Genomic DNA, 21,837 nt, shown 5'->3' on the forward strand with positions numbered 1-21,837 from the left:
GTTTAAGTCCTTGAAGTCTGTGGCAGTTCACAGTCTCATTGTTTCACTGCCTGAGGCTTTGTAGCCGGAGATGTATGCCATTATGGTTGATCAGGGCCTGCTGCACAGTGTCTGATACTTGTGTTTTACTCTTGTTGGACAGTTCCTGAGGTTGGTGGGGCCTCGTGTCTGCTTACGCCATCAGCTTCTCCGGTAGAGATGGTCCCTGAAGAGAATGGCCCCTCAGACAAACACCTGTAAGTAAACCACTCGCAGAGTTCAGTGTTCTAGTACTCTTGCTGCTACCTATCCCAATGGCCCTAGCCCATCTATAATCCAGTAATAATTAGTCTGCACATTGTACGTTCTGTCTCTGTAGATGAGTCGAGAGCAGTGCCCCTGGCTGTTACATAGAACATAAAACATATCACAGTACAGCTCAGGAATAGGCCATTCGTCCCACAGTGTTGTGCCATAACCAAGTAAAAGGAAATCAAAGACATTCAAACACTAATCCTGCCAAGTTACACAGTGTCCATATCCCTCCATCTTCCTTACATCCATGTGCCTATCCAAACATAGTTTAAAAGCCTCTAATGTATTTGCCTCTACCACCATACCAGGCAGCACATTCTAGGCATCCGTGACTTTGAGTAAAAAATTTAGCCCTCACATCGCCCTTGAACCTACCCCCTCTCACCTTCAATACATGCCCTCTGATATTGAACCACATCAAATTACTGAGTCTGTCATACTTTGGATGGGTAAAGACATGTTTAAAGCAATGCTAAATTTACAGTCTTCCTTTGCTAACACCAGTTAACATCTAAGGTTAGCTTTGAAGAGATGTGCCATGTTAAACATTGTAGTAAATCAAATTGATGAAAGTACCCCTTTTGTTAAATAATTAACTGGGATTATCCAGTGAATAACTTGTAAAGTCCACGTTTTAATCTAAATTAATATTACACAATTTATAATCAACTTCTATTGAGTTTTCCCTTGTATGTTTTTTTTTCTTTTGTATAGTTTCTGTGTTTCTTGTATCTCCTTGTTGGATTTTTTTTTATAAGGAATTCACAGATGATTCATTTTAAACCACATATAGATGGTGATTGAATACTTTGGCCTTGACCCTTAGCTTGAGAGTGAATTAGTCTCGACATCCAGAGTTTGACCCCAATTAAAATGCGGGCTGTGACTCAAAGTCTGAAACCTGATGCAGAGCCAGCTGGAGATGCAAATGAACATCTGGGATTTGACTCTGCGTCCTGCTGGTATGATTGAGTGACGCTGAAGCGAGAGGCAGACTGTCAGCTACAGGAGAGCTGTAGCTCGGTGTCTGGAAAGTAACCCTGAGCCTAATGAGTTCTTTCTCTGTACCGCAGTAGGATTAGGATCATTGACATGGGCAGATTTATTTTTAAATGTTAACCCCTTCCATTAGCTTTTGATCCTTCTTAGCTTGGTTTTCACAATCGTAACCACTCCTTTATCTCCTTCACCTACACATCTCAGTTTGTTAAGAAGCAGCACGCACAAATTTCTGGAGGAACTCAGTAGGTTGGGAAGCATCTATGGAGAGGAATAAATAGCCAATGTTTCAGGCCAAGACCCTGCATCAGGACCCTATGATGTACCCTATATGTGTTTATGATCATTAAAAAGCAATTCCTGTCAGGCTCTGATGGAAGTGTGAAACATGAGGGTATCAGGAAGGACTTATTGTGGCTTCTCTGTCAACAGCTTAGAAGAGGAAGGGAAGTCAGTAGACCCGACTGAATGGAGCATCACTGACGTGGTGAATTACTTTAAGGAGGCAGGATTTCCAGAACAAGCTGTTGCTTTCGAGGACCAAGTGAGTATGAAATCCTCTCTCAACTTTTATGATGAATGGTTCTATTTTCTGAATGAATTCTTAAAGATGTTAAAGCACTCACATGAACTCTGTATTGAAATGACTTTTACCCATTAAAAATACTTGCCTTGTGCCCAATAGACGCAGAAGAATACTATCACAAGGAAGCTCCAGTTAATTTACAACTGACTGCTATTGCCAAATGGGTTCCACATGTGGGCGGTTAGACTTCCATTGCAAACTATAAACGTTCCACATGTGGGCTGTTAGACTTCCATTGCAAACTATAAACGCTGCTTGCTACAAAATAATATTTTACTAGGAGAGCGCCACCTAAACAGTTGGCTCATAACTAGCTAAAATGGGTGCAGATTTAAATATGTAAGGGAACACTGCAGATTCCAGCATAAACATAACCAGCTGTCAAAAGGGGTTATTTATTTGAAAACAGGTCCTTACATATATATATACTTTGATAATAAATTTTTTTTGAACTTTGAATGAAAAATTTGTGTTCTTTTACAAAACAAAACTTTACAGTGGTTTCACTCACCACGTCCAGCAGGGCAGCTTTAGGATTATCACACATCAAGAGCTACAGTACAGGTGGTAACATCAGCAGCTGCGCTTACTGCACGTTACGTCACTGGCGTGTAGGGCAGCACTGAGGATCCTCCATCTCTGTTCGTCTTCAGCCATTCCAGAAACCAGTTTTGGTTTTAGCGGTGTTCAGGACTTCCTCCATCATAACAGTAACGACTGTCAGCCACGCAAGTCCTGGGTGGGGTCTCGGGAATACTGTTGCACACTCAGGAATGCCATCGCACAGGGGTGTAGACAGGTTCTTCATTGCTGTTTCCATAACAGTTTTGTTGACCAATCGAGGCTGATAGCCCTCCATGTTCAGGGGATCAGCTCGGAGAGTTTTACAGCCCGTCCGCCTAAACCAGGTTGGATCAATCTTAAGTGCCGGGCCGATTTGGAAAAGTGGAGTATGGGCCAGAACGTGGCAGCTGAGTCCGGGCCCAGAGTGTATCGCTGCAGCAGGGCCTGGGTCCTACTGCAGGGGATGACCCAGTGTTTGGGCATTTTAAACGCTGGCCCAGATAGACTGAATAGGCAGGGTGCTGGGACCAGAGGCGAGGGCTGGGCCGATTCTGCTCGCCCTTCTGTGTCCGCTGCACCGAGGCTGTGAGACTGCTCCGGCTGCTCCTGGCTTCACTGCAGTTTGCCCTGAACTGAGGCTGAGGCTGAGGCTGTGGGCTTGCTCTCGCTGCTCTGGGCTCTGTGTCTGTGGACTCAGGTTTTTTCTGAATGCTGTTGCCTGCTTTTGTTGTTTGCACGATTTGTGTTTCTTTTCTCTCTGTGCACATTGGGTGTTTCTTGGTCTTTTTTTAAAGTGGGTTCTTTCGGGTTTCTTGTTTTGTGGCTGCCTGTAAGCAGATGAATCTCAAGGTTGTATAATTTGTACATACTTTGATAATAAATATACTTTGAACTTTGTACTGTCCCAATGGGTGTATAGATGATGATTTAATTGGCCTTTGTTGAGACCCAGACATTACTTACTGAGGGACTTGATAAAATGATGCTGAGTTATCAACAACTTATCAAAAGCACTGTATGAATGGGGTCCATCCTGGCAGCCAGGGGACCCATCCCATCAGTTCAATTCCCCTCTCCTTACGCTGTATCTCTGCAACTTCCTTTCTCACGCAAACCCATCAAGCCCCCTTTTTTTTTTTTTTGGCACTCCTGCACTAGCAGGTGTTGGGGATGGTGAGCGAAGTCACACAGTCACCAAGAGGATCTGCAAACTCTACACCGGCTGCACTGGATTCTGAAGCGGCTTTTTCCCTCTGCCATCAGCTCTCTGAATGATCCGTGAATCCTGATTATTCCGTGGGGTTTTTTGCATTTATTATTTATTTTGTAATTTATAGTAATTTTGAGTCTTTGCATTGTACTTGGCAGTAAATGTCATGTCAGACAGTGACAGGAGCCCGATTCTGATTCTGCGACAGCGGCACAAGATGCTGTGAACCACGACCGAGGAGAATGTTGGACTTGGACTCAGAGGGTCTCGGATCCCGGAGTCTACAAGCTGCAGCTGAAACAATGCTATTGAACAAGCATTTAAACTCAATGTAAACTCTAGGAACCTCATTGTCCAAGATGCTTATGGTGTAATTGTATTGAAATCACCACTGCCAACTGACAAGTGTTAATCTTCTTTACTGCAGGAGATCGACGGCAAGTCTCTACTTCTGATGAAGAGGAATGATGTTTTGACAGGACTAGCAATTAAATTGGGCCCAGCACTAAAGATATACGAATACCATATCAAGGTTCTGCAATTGCATCACTTTAACAATGAAACACCTTCATGCTGATCAGCGTGTGCCTCTGTCAGCAGAGGTTTTGGCCTGTTCGTCTGGCTACTGTCTGCACGCTCTTCACTGCAGTCTCACTTCGGTCTACTCCCAAACTAAATTCATCCTATTTAAAATGGCAGGGGGACTGCCGCCAGGAATAAGAAGTTCATTTAAGAAAAATGTTGGGTTTCTATATTGTTTGGGAAGTGTCTAGCACTTTCTAGCACCATTTGTCCAACCTGGAACTGGAGTTATATCTTTTCCATGGCTTGGCAATGCTCCCTGTGTTGGGCTGTTCGTGTGATCTCATTTCTTTGCTGATGGAGTGGAATTGCCCTATGGGCTAATGTGAGTGTGCTGTTCTGCAAGTGGGTGAAATACTGTTCAAAAGTAAAAGAATGGCCGTTCTGCAGGACCTGATCTTCATCCTTCTTGATCTGTGCACAAAGGGCAGCGTGAAATGCACTTGGAGGAATTCTCCAAATAAACCAGAAAGCCCAATGGAAAATGAGCAGATGTTCAGCCTATAGTATCTAACAGTTTCAGCATTTTCCTACAGTCAGGCAGCAGCTGACAGTCCAGTTGTAGCTTCCTAATAACAGGAATACTTTTCAAGCTGAATATAAACATTTCTTCATTGAGCCTACAAGTTAAGATGTGATGGGATTGTTACAAACAGTATCTCCGTGCTTTGTCTTCTGATCTTTACACCACCTTCAGTTTGTCACTTTGAAGTTTTACTTCGAGTTACTAGGTTGTCACTGGTGTTTCTTGTATATTTTTAAAGATTTTATTATATTAGATACGTGTATATTCCAAAATTCGATGAAAGCCTTAAATAGAAATCCTGAGAGCAGGGGTTATGACTGCTTGCTCTCACATGCAGGACTGTGTGTTTGTGAATGAATTTGCAAAATTTAAAAGAAATATATTTATATTATAAATCTTGCTTCTGCTTGCTCTTTTTCTATTATAAATTCTTCTATCTGTACTCTCAATGGATAATGGATGAGTAAATTTGTCAGATTATATCTGCAGCCATATATGTTTCTGTGCTACCACTTGTAGGGATATAATTACATTATGTTGTTTACATTGGCAGTTTCCATTACAGGGCTGGGTGTGCATATTTAACAAACTGGGTCAGGACGTACACATTTAAAATGGGTACAGAGTTTTCCTTAATCCTGCTTCATCTGAAAATATATTCAGTCTTGATTTGCAACTTCGCAGGATGTTCATTTGTATATACCTAATCAAACTAGTGGGTTATCAGCTTGGAGTTTGAATACAATATTGCTCTGTAGATGTGACAGCTTTAAACAATTTCTTGCTTAGAATTCATTTCCTAATAATTTTTGGAGCAAAATTTAGAATAGATGATCGCAAGATTTCTTTTGTGAAAGCTTTCACCCAGTTAAAATGTGACTTAGCTTTTCAATTTTGTAAATGTTTGCATTTTTTTTCCGGGACCTTTCGCTGGTTCTGTATCAGTTTAAATATGTCTGAGCTGACTGATTTGTTTTCATTTGCAATTCAGTAGGTGCCATTTGATAGATTTATTACCTTTCACAGTGTCAGAATTTGTTTAAAAACTATTAAACCAGAAGGTGCCTTTAGTCATAGCTGATGAAGGCTGAGGATTAACAGGGTACTTCCCCACATTAGATTTAACTATAATTCATCATAAAGACTCATGTCAGAAGCACTTCTTGAAAGAAATGAAAATTAGTCCCAGTTTATGGTGGTCATTATTCGGTTGAAAAGATTTAATTGCATTAATGAAATGTAAACAGGAAGCAACATATAGTCTGCTGGAGGAACTCAGAGAGTCAGGCAGCATCTGTGAAGGAAAAGGAAATACTGACATTTTTGGTCAAAACCCCATATCACCTATCCTGATACAGAGTCGTGACTCAAAATGTTGACGGTTCCTTTCTCCGAACAGAGGTGGCTCAGTCTGTTGAGTTCCTCCAGCAGGTCATCTGCTGTACAGATTCTAGAGTCTGCAGTGACTTGTGTCTCCTCTGAAAGGAAGGGACTGGTTTCAGGAAGAGCCAACTTAGTGGTTGCAGCATAATCACCGTGTCCCTTTGCAATGTGTACAGGCAACACACCTTTGATTAACTCTTCTTTTTATGTGCGCCTTGAAGGCTGAGTGCTTTCCCATTCTCACAGAGGAACACAAGGAGACAGCTTAGGCTCTGGAGTCTGTTCTTGCATTTAATTTTAATTGCGACTGACTGTGTCTTAACTTCAAATGTGTGCCTGAGTTCTGACTTCAATACCCTTCTCCACTAAACTTGTCAATCCTTGTCTTGAAATGGTTGAGTGATTCTCAATCTCATAGCTGTGAGAGACTCCCAGATTTGCTCTATTCTGTCAAGGTGTTTCCTGACATCACCGCAGAACAGCCTAGCTGTAACTTTTAAAGTTTTGTCTACTTGTTCCAGCCTGTCTACTTGTGCCAAAAGAGAAAATAATTCCAGGTGTAACTACTAAGATGGGGAAACATTGCAAGGCTAATGCAAAGAAAGTCTTGCACACTTTGGGAATTGCTGAAAAGGAAGAGCAAATAATGGGAATGAAATGGAGAACCTCTCTACCGCTACTTGTGTGCGTCATGAACTTGTTTCTAGTGTGGGTGGATAATAATTCAGCTTTCCTTTTGCACTCCACATTTGCTTTGCAGTTTCCAGAATTGTCTTGCTCAGTCAGTTCTTATACTTGAACTTTTATTGAAGCAGGGCCCCATTACAGGCACCTTTTTTCCACTGAGTTTGTTTGCTCAAAGGTGCTATGATTTGGCATTAAGTTTCCAGCCTATGCAATGCACCTCCATATGGAGATACAAGGATGGCTTAGAGCCATTCAGATGTGGCCCTGTTTCCTGTTAGTGGGACTGAATTCCAGATTGAATCTGAGCTATCGAGCCTTGGTATCCTTTGTGCAAACAGCAGTTCTCAGTGCGCTTTACAGAACTTTTTAAGTGTGTTTGAATTATTTGAATTTATAAAAAATAAAAGCCATGTGTTTTAAATGGAATGCACAAAATGGGTAAAGTGGGTTTTTAGAGTTTATTCTTGCTAATTGAGATGCTTTAAGCAATAAGAAACAATATGAAAATAAAATGTCTAATAAAATTGATTCAGAATTATTTTGGTTGGCTGGTTGTAAATTTCTCATTATAACTTATTCATTTGTAGCAACATTTATACAGACCCTTTAGCAGCGTGAAATATCCCAAGCTGAATCACTACAATATTATCAAGCAAACATCAGCACTGAATCTATTGAAATAAAATAATGGGACATGTCATTAGGAACTACTTTCTGTAAGTGTTCAGTACTGTGGGGTTGGGAAGTGGTAACGGTAAAAGCTGAAAGGTGTAATTCTACACATGACACGGGGGAGAGATTTGAGAGCACTAGCAAATAGCAGTTGTTCTTTTCATTAATGTCAGAATTCATTCATTGTCTTCTAATTGCATCCTCCAGACAAACCTTTTGTTGTTCACTAACTTTTACCAGTCTTTCTCAGCCAATGCCACCACTGCTTGTCATTCAATCCGCACTGTTTGTATCAGTGTTGAACGTATGTTAAAGATGAATTCTTCATCTCCCAATGTGCCCCATACACTATATTTGTTTAACTGCTTTGTGCTTTCCCTATACTGCTGCACAGTATTCTACATTCGTTTTTAACTGCCTCAATGACCTACCGGAATAACATGCCAACCATAACATTTTTCACTGTACCTCAGTACATGTGACAATAATAAAACCAATTACTCCACAAACCTACACTGCTACACACTTGCTGTTGCAATTTAAAACCTGTTGAATTTTTTAACTTTTCCAAGACCTGCAATGTTAAATCTGTTTCTCACTCTACAGCTGCTGCCTGACCCGATGTGAAATATCCAGCATTTTCAGTTTTTTTATTTTACACACAGACTTGACTTTCCCTTCACATACTCCTGCTGAATGTCATTAGTTCAGAGTCAAAGTAAATGTATTATCAAATTACGTATGTCAATATATACAACCCTGAGATGTATTTTCTTGAGGGCATTTACAGTAAATGCAAAGAAACAACAGAATCAATGAAAAACCACACACAAGACAAACAACTAATGTGCAAAACACAAAAACTGCAAATATAAAAAGAAAAAAAAATGATAATCATAAACAAGCAATATATATTGAGAATGTGAGATGAAGTGTCCTGTGAGTCTGTAGGTTGTGGGAACAGCTCACTACTGCAGTGAGTGAAGTTATTCCCCCCTCTGCTTCTCAATGAGGACTGCTGTGTGTTCTCTCACACTCCCCTTCCTAAAATCCACAATCAATTCCTTGGTCTTGTTGATGTTGGGTGCAAGGTTGTTGCAACACCATTCAACTCTCCTGTTTGCCTACTGTGTGCTCTGCCTCCACAGGACAATATCCTTATTGTTACCGAACCTCATCTTTCCTCTATTCTCTTACATATTCAATGCTTGCAAATGATTTTCAAGTTTCCTCTTGCAACTTTACTCAGAGACTTTTCCCTTCTATTTAAATTTTCCTTACATCCCGTATCCTGACTAATTTATGGACATCGGAGGGCTACACAGCATGGAAACAGGCTTCCGGTCCAACTAGCCCATGCCAACCCTAGATGTCTATCTTATCCATCCCACTTGCCTGGGTTTGGCCCATGTCCTTCTAAATCTTCTCAATCCACACAAATTAAACTTTATCATTTGACCCAGCTCTACAGCTTCCTCTGGCAAATTGTTCCACATACCCACTAGTCTCTGAAAAGAATTTCCTTCAGGTGCCTTTTAAATCTGCCCCCCCCCCACTTTCAATCTATACCCTCTATTTTTAGACTCCACTACCCCAGGAAAAAGACTGTGATCATCCACCTCATGGTTTAATATACCTCTATGAGGCCACCCCTCAGCTGTTTGTGCTTCAGGGAGAAGGATCACCCTGTTCTCTATCCACCATTTGTCTTATAGCTCTTGACTGTTTTCATTGCTGCTTTATTTGGCACACTTACTCTAGGCACTCTGGCACTGATGCCCACCTATGAACAGATGCATAAAGTTCAATGTTACTGCCATTGGCATGCATGCACAGGAGGTCAGTGTGGACATGGTGGAGGATTACAAATACCTGGGGATATGAATTGACAATAAACTGGGCTGGTCAAAGAACACTGAGGCTGTCTACAAGAAGGGTCAGAGCCGTCTCTATTTCCTGAGGAGAGTGAGGTCCTTTAACATCTGTCGGACGATGCTGAGGATGTTCTATGAGTCTGTGGTGGCCAGTGCTATCATGTTTGCAGTTGTGTGCTGGGGCAGCAGGCTGAGGGTGGCAGACACCAACAGAATCAACAAACTTATTCGAAAGGCCAGTGATGTTGTGGGGTTGGAAATGGACTCTCACGGCGCTGTCTGAAAAGAGGATGCTGTCGAAGTTGCATGCCGTCTTGGTCAATGTCTCCCATCCACTACATAATATACTGGGTGGGCACAGGAGTACGTTCAGCCAGAGACTCATTCCACCGAGATGCAACACAGAGCGTCATAGGAAGTCATTCCTGCCTGTGGCCATCAAACTTTGCAACTCCTCCCTTGGAGGGTCAGACACTCTGTGCTGATAGGCTGGTCCTGGACTTATTTCATAATTTACAGGCATAATTTACATATTACTATTTAACTATTTATGGTTTTATTACTATTTATTATTTATGGTGCAACTGTAACGAAAATCAATTTCCCCCTGGGTTCAATAAAGTATGACTATGACTATAAATGCTGTGATAATTATCTCATTGCAGCAGCAGCACAATACATTACAAACACAACAGAAATAAGTTAACATAAGCTATAGGTAACCTGCACAGCAAAGTCAATATAACAACATTAGAGCAAGCTGAGAGGGAGGAAAAGAAATACACTTGGAGATAGTGCTAGGGTTTTTAAGGTTGGTTCATCAACCTTGATGCCTTGGTTATACTGAGTTGGTTATGTTGTACAGGCAGGTTTCTTAACTCCTTATTTCAAAGCCACACACACAGAATGCTGGAGGAACTCAGGTCAGGCAGCGTCTATGGAAAAGAGTAAACGGTTGACATTTCAGGTCCAAGATCTTTCTTCAGGACTGAGAAGGAAGGGGGAAGAATAACTCAGTCCTGAAAAAGGGTTGTCTTATTATGTGTGTACATGATAAAGAACTCCAGTTTCCAGTGTGCGATGCAAGTGGTTCACTTTGAACCGGAAGTGACATGGTTGAGCTGGTCGCACGCACCCGTGTTGGGCTGAAGCCATTGCTGGCGTATCCCAAGTAAAGATGTGTTGGTTTTTACCTGCACCAAGTTTGTCTTTAGTAAGAACAAGCATAACAAAAGTCTTGGCCCAAAACGTTGACTGTTTACTTTTTTCCAGCATTCTCTGTGTGTTGCTTTGGAATTCCAGCATCTGCAGACTTTCAGAATTAGTTTTATTATCACCGGCATGTGTCGTGAAATTTGTTAACTTAGCGGCAGCAGTTCAATGCAATACAAAATCTAGAAGAAGAAGAAAAGAAACCATGACTTTTTCGTGTTTACTCCTTATTTCAAACTTGGTCAAAGGAAGAGATCACTGTACGGTGGAAATGATTCAAAAATGATCTCAAAGGCTTCTAGAGAAAATGCATCTTCCCCAGTGACTCCTGCCAACCCCGGTCCATGACACCTCACAGAGGAGGTGGATGGTATCGAAAACCATGCGTGAGTCTGTGCAAGCTCCACGCACGTGACAGAAGAAGCACATCACCTCACAGAGTAGCCACCCTCCCACTCTGACAGGCAGCTCACATACCAACCGTGGAGAGTCTGCACCTTTGCACATTCCAAAAGCCACAAGTGAAAAGTGCCATCCTCGATTCTGTCTGAAGAGATGATGCGAAACTAGGTGTCAGCTTGTGCTGTGAGAAGGATGCAAAGTGGCTTCAGGGGAAGATAAACAGTTTAAGCTAGTTTTTCAACAATCTAACAGGTATTTGAGTAATCTTATATGTGTGTATATATATAGGTTGGTTAGGCATTTGTGATTGTTTAAGTAATTAAGACATATGTAAAAATGCGTTAATTGCATACGTCATCGCACTACCACATGCGTGTGCCTTGCTTAAAGTAAAGACAAAGTTAAAAGCCCATTTTGGACTTCCGTATCTTTGAATTAATTCAAAGTTTTGAAGTTATAAGGCATAAACACATCAAAGCCATAAAGACAAAAGGTGAAGTATTTCTAAGTGATAAGGGATCTAAAGGTGATGGTGACCAGAGAGAGTTGTACAACTGTTTCCATGCGTTGCTGAACGTTAACATGAGGAAACAGAAAGAAATGTGGAAAGTGCACGGAGTGGCAGCATCTATTGCAAGTAGGTTTGAGTACAAAATCAGATAACACGAAACTGCATCCCAAATTTTGTGTACGGGTACAGGAGGAATACACTTGCAATCGAGGGAGTGCAGTGAGGGTTCAGTAGATGATTGCTGGGATGGTGGGCTTGCCCTGTAAGAGGAGGGTAAGCAGACTGGGCCAGAACTCTCCAGAGTTTAGAAGACTGTGAGGTGATCACATTGAAAAGTACAAAATTCCTAAGGAATTGACAAGGCCGAAGAAGAGTTGACGTTTTTCCTGGGTGGGGGTGTCTCAGCAAGGGGCTACCATCTCAGAATAAGGTGCTGGCTGAACGGGAGAAAGATGAAAAGGAATTTATTTGTCAGAAGGATGATAATTTTTGGAATTTTCTGAGTATATTTGTACAGAGATGTTTAGATATACGAAAAGAATGAAGATATATGGGATGAGCACTGCAAAGTGGCTGACGTGAGAGACCTGCCACAATCCTCTTGAATGGTGGAGAAGGAAAAACGTTCTCCTCGTCCTCATGATTCTGTACTGTTCCCAGGGCTGCCTTTTGTCCTGGTTCACACTTCCTACATCCTTTGGTCAAATCAGTGAAATTGGTCATCATCCAGTTATGTTCTTCGATTTTTAAAAATTTTCTCTAATTACTTTGAATGTAAATTTATTATTATCACAATCATTACACAAACGTTCACAAACTGAATCACACTCCACTGTCCCATTTCAGGCCCTGCAGTAGGAAGCAACACTGTTTTCATTCAAGACTCGTAGAGTGACAGAAAAGAACAGCACACAGAAACAGGCCCCTCGACCCATCTAGTCCATGCCAAGACTGAACACACCCCTCGAACTACACCGGGACCATAACCCTCCACACCCACGAACCAATCCAAACTTCTCTTAAATATTACAATCCAGCTCACACCTCAACACTTGTGTTGGCAACTCATTCCACACTCTCACTGCTCTCTGAGTGAAGTTTCCCCCCATGTTCCCCTTTAAACTTTTCATCTTTCACCCTTAGCCCATGACCTCTAGTTATAGTCCCACTCAACCTCAGCAGAAAAAGCCTGCTTGCATTTATCCGATCTATGCCCCTCTTAATTGTGTATACCTCTGTTAAATCTCCCCTCAATCTCCTTCTTTCTAAGGAATAAGGTCCTAGTCTATTCAGGCTTTCCTTATAACTCAAGTCCTCCTGATCCAGCAACATCCTTGTAAGTTTTCTCTGTACTCTTTCAACCTTATTTACATCTTTCCTGTCGGTGGGTGATGAAAACTGCACACAATACTCCAAATTAGGACTCACTCCCTAATGTCTTATACAACAGTGGAAAAGTGTGTATGGAACCGGAGGAGATAGCAGAGGTACTTAATGAGTACTTTGCTTCAGTATTCACTACGGAAAAGGATCTCAGCGATTGTAGGGATGACCTACAGCAGACTGAAAAGCTTGAGCATGTAGATATTAAGAAAGAGGATGTGCTGGAGCTTTTGGAAAGTATCAAGTTGGATAAGTCACCAGGTCTGGACGAGATGTACCCCAGGCTACTGTGGGGAGCGAGAGAGGAGATTGCTGAGCCTCTGGCGATGATCTTGTCATGATCCGGTCTGTGAAGTCTGCATTCTGGTTCACGGTCTGGTCCATCGATCCTTATTCCAGGTTTTCTGGCTTTCCCTGGTCCTGTTGTGTGCCTTAATTGAGGCACATGATTCTCATTTTGGGCTGGCCTCATAAACAGCTCCTTGGTTCAGCTTCAGTTGCTGGACTGTTCCCTTCCCTTCCCCTTCCTTCACCTGAAGCCTTGCCTGCTATCTTCACCTAATGCCTCGACTGCTACCTTCGCCTGTGTCCTGGCCTGTAACGCCGTCAGGTTCAACTGCCAGGGCAAGATCGGGGCTTTGCTGTGTCTAGATAAGGAATCATCTTTCGTTGTTTGGAACTGTCTCTTTGTGTCCACAACTTTGCTAGCTAGGTCCGGCCATTTGGTGCTACTTTGAGTTGGGAACTGTCTCTGTGTCCACGCCTTCACTAGGTAGGTCTGGCTGTTTGCTGCTACCTTGAGTTGAGAACTGTCTGTGTCCACGCCTTTGCTAGGTTGGTCCGGCCATTTGCTGCTACCTTGTGTTGGGAAGCATCTCTTTGTGCCCTCGCCTCCGCTGAGTAGGTCCAGCCGTTTGCCGCTACCTTGAGTGAAGATCTGTCTCTCAGTGTTCTGTGTATGAGTCCTGGCCCTATGTCCTGCTCCCTAGGAGGGGTCCTGACTCTGTGTAGAGCCCCAGCCCCAAGTCCTGTTCCCAAGGAGGTGTCCTGGCTCAGTGTTCCATGTTCCTGTTCTCCCTCGACCAAGGCTCTGCGTTCTTCTCTCCCTCGACCAAGCCAAGGCTTCATGTTCTCATCCTGTCCATGTGCCTCACCCAGCCCAGGAGTACCTCACCCAGCCCAGTTCTGGGGTTCCCTCGTCCTGTGCTGGAGTTCCCTCGTCCTGTCCAGGAGTCTCTCGTCCAGTCCTGTTGCCACTCCTCGTCCTGTAGCCATGTCTTGTCCTCGCCTAGATCCGGGGTCTGAGCCCGAGTCAAGACCCAGGTTCCGAGTCCCTCTCCAGTCTCTGGCTCGGAGTCCTTGTCCAGGTTCGATATTCCAAGTTGCTAGTCCAGGTCCCACTTTCCTAGTCTAGTCCTAGCCCAGGCCCTGTATCCTAGTCTCATCCAGGCCCTGTATCTTGTCCAGTGTCATTTCTTCCCCACTTCCCTCGTTTTCTTAACACACCTAGTCCTGTTCCTAGTACTTCAGTGTCTGTGCCTTGCATTTGGGTCCGCTCCCAGCGCCCCCCCCAATATGACAGATCTTTGCATCATCAATGGGGACGGGAGAGGTTCCGGAGGATTGGAAGATTGCGGATGTTGTTCCATTATTCAAGGAAGGGAGTAGAGATAACCCAGGGAATTGTAGACGAGTGTGTCTTACTTCAGTGGTTGGTAATTTGATGGAGAAGATCCTGAGAGGCAGGATTTTTGAACATTTGGATAGGCGTAATATGACTAGGAATAGTCAGCATGGTTTTGTCAAAGGCAGGTCATGCCTTACGAGCCTGATTGAATTTTCTGAGGATGTGACTAAACACATTGATGAAGGTAGAGCAGTAGATGTAGTGTATATGGATTTCAGCACAGCATTTGACAAAGTACCCCATGCAAGGCTTGTTGAGAAAGTAAGGAGGCATGGGATCCAAGGGGACATTGCTTTGTGGATCCAGAACTGGCTTGCCCACAGGAGGCAAAGAGTGGTTGTAGATGGGTCATATTCTGCATGGAGGTCGGTGACCAGTGGTGTGCCTCAGGGATCTGTTCTGGGACCCTTACTCTTGGTGATTTTTATAAGTGACCTGGATGAGGAAGTGAAGGGATGGATTAGTAAATTTGCTGATGACACAAAGGTTGGAGGTGTTGTAGATAGTGTGGAGGACTGTCAGAGGTTACAGTGGGACATTGATAGGATGCAAATCTGGGCTGAGAAGTGGCAGATAGAGTTCAACCCAGATAAGTGTGAGGTGGTTCATTTTGGTAGGTCAAACATGATGACAGAATATAGTATTAATGGTAAGACTCTTGGCAGTGTGGCGGATCAGACGGATCTTGGGGTCCGAGTCCATTGGACACTCAAAGCTGCTGTGTAGGTTGAGACTGTGGTTAAGGAAGCATACAGCGCATTGGCCTTTATCAATCGTGGGATTGAGTTTAGGAGCCGAGAGGTAATGTTGCAGCTATATAGGACCCTGGTCAGACCCCACCTGGAGTACTGTGCTCAGTTCTGGTCACCTCACTACAGGAAGGATGTGGAAACCATAGAAAGGGTGCAGTGGAGACTTCCAAGGATGTTGCCTGGATTAGGAAGCATGCTTTATGAGAATAGGTTGAGTGAACTCGGCCTTTTCTCCTTGGAGCGACAGAGGATGAGAGGTGACCTGATAGAGGTGTATAAGATGATGAGAGGCATTGATCATGTGGATAGTCAGAGGCTTTTTCCCAGGGCTGAAATGGCTATCATGAGAGGGCACAGTTTTAAGGTGCTTGGAAGTAGGTACAGAGGAGAAGTTAGGGGTAAGTTTTTTTACGCAGAGAGTGGTGAGTGCGTGGAATGGGCTGCTGGCAATGATGGTGGAGGCAGATATGATAGGGTCTTTTAAGAGACTCCTGGACAGGTACATGGAGCTCAGAAAAATAGAGGGCTATGGGTAAGAGTAGTAATTTCTAAAGTAAGGACATGTTCAGCACAGCTTTGTGGGCCGAAGGGCCTGTATTATGCTGTAGGTTTTCTACGTTTCTAACTTCAATGTAACATCCCATCTCCTGTATTCAATACTAGATTTATGAAGGCCAGTGTTCTAAAAGCTTTCTTTACAACCCTATCTGCCTGTGACGCAACTTGAATGAGGTATGGGCCTGTATTTTCAGATCCCTTTGCACCACCTCACTCCTCAGTGCCCTACTCCGGTGAGTTGTCCAGAGTGCAGTACCTCAAATTTGTCTGCATCGAATTCCAGCTGCCACTTTTCACCCCATTTTTCCAGCTACACCCCCAATCTCGGTGTCATCCACAATCTTGCTGATCCACTTAACCACATTATCACCCAGATCATTGACATAGATGACAAACAATGACAGACCCAGCACCGATCCCTGTGGCACCCCACTAGTCACAGGTCTCCGGTTAGAGAGGCAACCCACTATTACCATTCTCTGGCTTCTCCCACAAAGCCAACGTCTAATCCAATTTACTACCTCATCTTGAATGCCGAGCGACTGAACCTTCTTAACCAGTTAAGGTTCTAGTTAGGACATAAACGAATTACAGTAAGTCATAATTTAATACGCATTCAGTGGCCACTTTATTAGGTACACCTGTACAGCGCTTGATATGCAAGTATCTAATCAGCCAATCGTGTGGCAGCAACTCAATGCATGAAAGCATGCAGACATGGTCAAGAGATTTAGTTTTTGGTCAGACCAAACAACAGAATGGAGAACAAATGAGATCTAAGTAATTTTGACCTTGGAATGATGGTTGGTGTCTGATGGGATGGTTTGAATATCGCAGGAACTACTGATCTCCTGGGATTTTCACAGTTTTGTGAGATTACAGAGAATGGTGTGAAAAGCAAAAATAAAAAAACATCCTGTAAGCAGCAGCTCTGTGGGTGAAGATGCCCTAACGCAAGAGGTCAGAGGAGAATGGCCAGACTGGTTCAAACTGACAGGAAGGCAACAGTAACTCAAGTAACCACGTCGTGCGCGGAAGAGCTTCCCTGACTGCACAACACATTGAACTTTGAAGTGGACGGGCTGCAGCAGCAGAAGACCATGAGCATGCACTCAACGGCCACTTTATTAGGTACAGGAAGCCACTGGATGACTATCTCAGAAATCCCTCATCCTTCTCGTCCCTTCTCTTTTTCTTTGCTTTCTCCCTCACTCGATGAGAGGGTAATTAAACTCCCACACTACCACTGCTATTATTTGCCCACTTCACTAACAGTACCCAGCAAGTTTACCCTCGTGCCTCCTTTCAGCTATTTGAGGATTTATAGTAAACGTTCAGCGTAACATCTTTTTTTCTTAATTCCGATGAAAGTAGATTGTACCTAAACCTTACAGTACATTGCCTCTCTGTAAATCCACAATGATATCCATAGTTAATAACGCCACCCACTCCTCCATCCATCTTCCCTGTGTCTCCTGACTAGGCTGTAGCCAAGAATATTCACCACATAATCATTGTGTCCCTTGTAGATTCTCGGTCATTAAGCACTTTAGAAATTTGTGGCTGTTGTTTATTAAGCTTATTTATAAAATCTCCCAAATCACCACACAAACACTCTACAGAAATCTGCAAACAGCAGGAATTCTGCAGATGCTGGAAATTCAAGCAACACACATCAAAGTTGCTGGTGAACGCAGCAGGCAAGGCAGCATCTCTAGGAAGAGGTGCAGTCGACGTTTCAGGCCAAGACCCTTCGTCAGGACTAACTGAAGGAAGAGTGAGTAAGGGATTTGAAAGTTGGAGGGGGAGGGGGAGATCCAAAATGATAGGAGAAGACAGGAGGGGGAAGGATGGAGCCAAGAGCTGGACAGGTGATAGGTAAGAGGGGATACGAGAGGATCATGGGACAGGAGGTCCAGGGAGAAAGACGGGGTGGCGGGGGGACCCAGAGGATGGGCAAGAGGTTTATTCAGAGGGACAGAGGGAGAAAAAGGAGAGTGAGAGAAAGAATGTGTGCATAAAAATAAATAACGGATGGGGTACGAGGGGGAGGTGGGGCCTTAGCGGAAGTTAGAGAAGTCGATGTTCATGCCATCAGGCTGGAGGCTACCCAGATGGAATATAAGGTGTTGTTCCTCCAACCTGAGTGTGGCTTCATCTTTACAGTAGAGGAGGCCGTGGATAGACATGTCAGAATGGGAATGGGATGTGGAATTAAAATGTGTGGCCACTGAGAGATCCTGCTTTCTCTGGCGGACAGAGCGTAGATGTTCAGCAAAGCGGTCTCCCAGTCTGCGTCGGGTCTCGCCAATATATAAAAGGCCACATCGGGAGCACCGGACGCAGTATATCACCCCAGTCGACTCACAGGTGAAGTGTTGCCTCACCTGGAAGGACTGTTTGGGGCCCTGAATGGTGGTAAGGGAGGAAGTGTAAGGGCATGTGTAGCACTTGTTCCGCTTACACGGATAAGTGCCAGGAGGGAGATCAGTGGGGAGGGATGGGGGGGACGAATGGACAAGGGAGTTGCTTAGGGAGCGATCCCTGCTGAATGCGGGGGGGGGGGGGAGGGAAAGATGTGCTTAGTGGTGGGATCCCATTGGAGGTGGCGGAAGTTACGGAGAATAATATGTTGGACCCGGAGGCTGGTGGGGTGGTAGGTGAGGACCAGGGGAACCCTATTCCTAGTGGGGTGGCGGGAGGATGGAGTGAGAGCAGATGTACGTGAAATGGGGGAGATGCATTTAAGAGCAGAGTTGATAGTGGAGGAAGGGAAGCCCCTTTCTTTAAAAAAGGAAGACATCTCCCTCGTCCTAGAATGAAAAGCCTCATCCTGAGAGCAGATGCGGCGGAGACAGAGGAATTGCGAGAAGGGGATGGCGTTTTTGCAAGAGACAGGGTGAGAAGAGGAATAGTCCAGATAGATGTGAGAGTCAGTAGGCTTATAGTAGACATCAGTGGATAAGCTGTCTCCAGAGACAAAGACAGAAAGATCTAGAAAGGGGAGGGAGGTGTCGGAAATGGACCAGGTAAACTTGAGGGCAGGGTGAAAGTTGGAGGCAAAGTTAATAAAGTCAATGAGTTCTGCATGCGTGCAGGAAGCAGCGCCAATGCAGTCGTCGATGTAGCGAAGGAAAAGTGCGGGACAGATACCAGAATAGGCACGGAACATAGATTGTTCCACAAACCCAACAAAAAGGCAGGCATAGCTCGGACCCATACGGGTGCCCATAGCTACACCCTTAGTTTGGAGGAAGTGGGAGGAGCCAAAGGAGAAATTATTAAGAGTAAGGACTAATTCCGCTAGACGGAGCAGAGTGGTGGTAGAGGGGAACTGATTAGGTCTGGAATCCAAAAAGAAGCGTAGAGCTTTGAGATCTTCCTGATGGGGGATGGAAGTATATAAGGACTGGACATCCATGGTGAAAATAAAGCGGTGGGGGCCAGGGAACTTAAAATCATCGAAAAGTTTAAGAGCGTGAGAAGTGTCACGAACATAGGTAGGAAGGGATTGAACAAGGGGTGATAAAACCGTGTCGAGGTATGCAGAAACGAGTTCGGTGGGGCAGGAGCAAGCTGAGACAATAGGTCGGCCAGGACAGGCAGGTTTGTGGATCTTGGGTAGGAGGTAGAAACGGGAAGTGCGGGGTGTGGGAACTATAAGGTTGGTAGCAGTGGATGGGAGATCCCCTGAGCGGATAGAGTCGGTGATGGTGTGGGACACAATGACCTGGTGCTCCTTAGTGGGGTCACGATCGAGGGGTAAATAAGAGGAGGTATCCGCGAGTTGTCGCTGTGCCTCGGCAAGGTAGAGGTCAGTACGCCAGACTACAACAGCACCCCGCTTATCGGCGGGTTTAATAATAAGGTTAGAATTAGTGCAGAGGGAGTGGAGGGCAGAGCGTTCCGAAGGAGTGAGGTTGGAATGGGGACAAGGTGTGGTGATAATAATAAGGTTAGGATTAGTGCGGAGGGAGTGGAGAGCAGAGCGTTCTGACGGAGTGAGGTTGGAATGGGGACAAGGTGTGGTGATAATAATAAGGTTAGGATTAGTGCAGAGGGAGTGGAGGGCAGAGCGTTCCGAAGGAGTGAGGTTGGAATGGGGACAGGGTGCGGTGAAGTCGAGACGGTTAATGTCCCGTTGGCAATTAGCGATAAAGAGATCCAGAGCAGGCAGAAGACCAGAGTGGGGTGTCCATGAAGAAGAGGAGGGTTGAAGACGGGAGAAGGGGTCATCGGTGGGGGTGGAAGAGTCCTTGCCGAAGAAGTAGGCTCGGAGACGGAGACGGCAGAAGAAAAGTTCCGCATCATGGCGAACACGGAACTCGCTGAGGTGTGGGCGAAGGGGGACAAAGGTGAGGCCCTTACTGAGAACAGAGCGTTCTGCCTCTGACAGTTGAAAGTCGGAGGGGATGGTAAAGACCCGGCACGGATGAGAGCTGGGATCAGAGGGGGGAGGGGGGAGGCTGGGGGTGTCAATGGAGAGGGGAGGGTTGGGGTGAGAGGAAGATGGAGCCTCTGAGGACCCAGGAGCTGACAATGGGATCTGAAGGAGACGGGGTTGCAGAGTATTGGTGGGGGAAGGGGAGACGGGAGTCACAACAGCAGCACATAAAGACCCGGCCTGGAGTTCAAGGCTGGCGTCGCAGTTGGTGGTTGCGCAATCGCTGTGAAGGTGTCCATGGTCGTTGCTGGAGTCCGGGTTTTGAATATGCCCTGAGGTGTTGGAGCCGGCGAGATCAATGGCAGAGGCCGCACTCTGAAGTTCATGCCTGCTAGCGTCGGGGCCGGCAGGCTCTGGAGTCCGTAGATGTAGGATCTTGCGATCTTTGCCTAACATGACAAAGTCAAAAAAATGGCAATTGCAGGCGTGAATCCGACAGAGGATGAAATAACGGGTAGGACCATTACAGACGGCGAAGAAAGTGTCCCGAAGGTGTGGAAGGGTCTGGGATAGGGACACCAAGTACCTCCTCATGGCGGAGAGAGTCGCCTTCAGAGCTTGACGGGAGAAGCGGCCAGAGGCAGAGTCAATAAAATGTGAGTACCTGGGATCCTCAGAAGGTCCAAATTGAGAGGCTTGGAAACGAATCCTAAGGCCAACTGGAGTAAGTTGGCGACGGAGGCACGTTCCAAGAAAGGATATATGGCTGTGATAGCGAGTCTGAGTCAAAGTGTGGTCGAAAAGTTGAAGAGCCGAAGAAATTACAGATGGGGAGCAGTGAGAGATGGTTTCACTGAACTCCCGTCGAATAGAGGATCTAAACTTCTTTGGTGTAGGCATCACCAGAAGAGGCTTCGCAGTAGTGAATTTAAACGCAAACAACAGGAATTCTGCAGATGCTGGAAATTCAAACAACACACATCAAAGTTGCTGGTGAACGCAGCAGGCCAGGCAGCATCTGTAGGAAGAGGTGCAGCTGACGTTTCAGGCCGAGACTCTTCGTCAGGACTAACTGAAGGAAGAGTGAGGAAGGGATTTGAAAGTTGGAGGGGGAGGGGGAGATCCAAAATGATAGGAGAAGACAGGAGGGGGAGGGATGGAGCCAAGAGCTGGACAGGTGATAGGCAAAAGGGGATACGAGAGGATCATGGGACAGGAGGTCCGGGAAGAAAGACAAGGAGGCGGTGGGGGGGGGGGGGGACCCAGAGAATGGGCAAGAGGTATATTCAGAGGGACAGAGGGAGAAAAAGGAGAGTGAGAGAAAGAATGTGTGCATAAAAATAAGTAACAGATGGGGTACGAGGGGGAGGTGGGGCCTAGCGGAAGTTAGAGAAGTCGATGTTCATGCCATCAGGTTGGAGGCTACCCAGACGGAATATAAGGTGTTGTTCCTCCAACCTGAGTGTGGCTTCATCTTTACAGTAGAGGAGGCCATGGATAGACATGTCAGAATGGGAATGGGATGTGGAATTAAAATGTGTGGCCACTGGGAGATCCTGCTTTCTCTGGCG

The 21,837-nt window shown here is 45.0% G+C and overlaps 1 protein-coding gene across 2 annotated transcripts in view; it reads left to right on the plus strand.

Annotated features, from left to right (window-relative positions):
- Positions 1-7,369, plus strand: part of LOC140191110 (sterile alpha motif domain-containing protein 1-like) — a 90,357-nt gene extending 82,988 nt beyond the window's left edge. The window contains exons 5-7 of one of the 2 annotated variants that reach the window (XM_072248212.1): positions 143-236; positions 1,726-1,837; positions 4,081-7,369. In XM_072248212.1, the coding sequence (XP_072104313.1) occupies positions 143-236; positions 1,726-1,837; positions 4,081-4,230 (356 nt within the window). In that variant the 3' untranslated portion in view covers positions 4,231-7,369. Of the gene's footprint in view, positions 1-142; positions 237-1,725; positions 1,838-4,080 lie in introns of those variants that run through there. The other variant, XM_072248213.1, reaches the window with a different exon arrangement.
- The last annotated feature ends 14,468 nt before the right edge of the window (positions 7,370-21,837 follow it).

Source organism: Mobula birostris, chromosome 32, assembly GCF_030028105.1.
Source record: "Mobula birostris isolate sMobBir1 chromosome 32, sMobBir1.hap1, whole genome shotgun sequence".
Lineage (NCBI taxonomy): Eukaryota > Metazoa > Chordata > Chondrichthyes > Myliobatiformes > Myliobatidae > Mobula > Mobula birostris.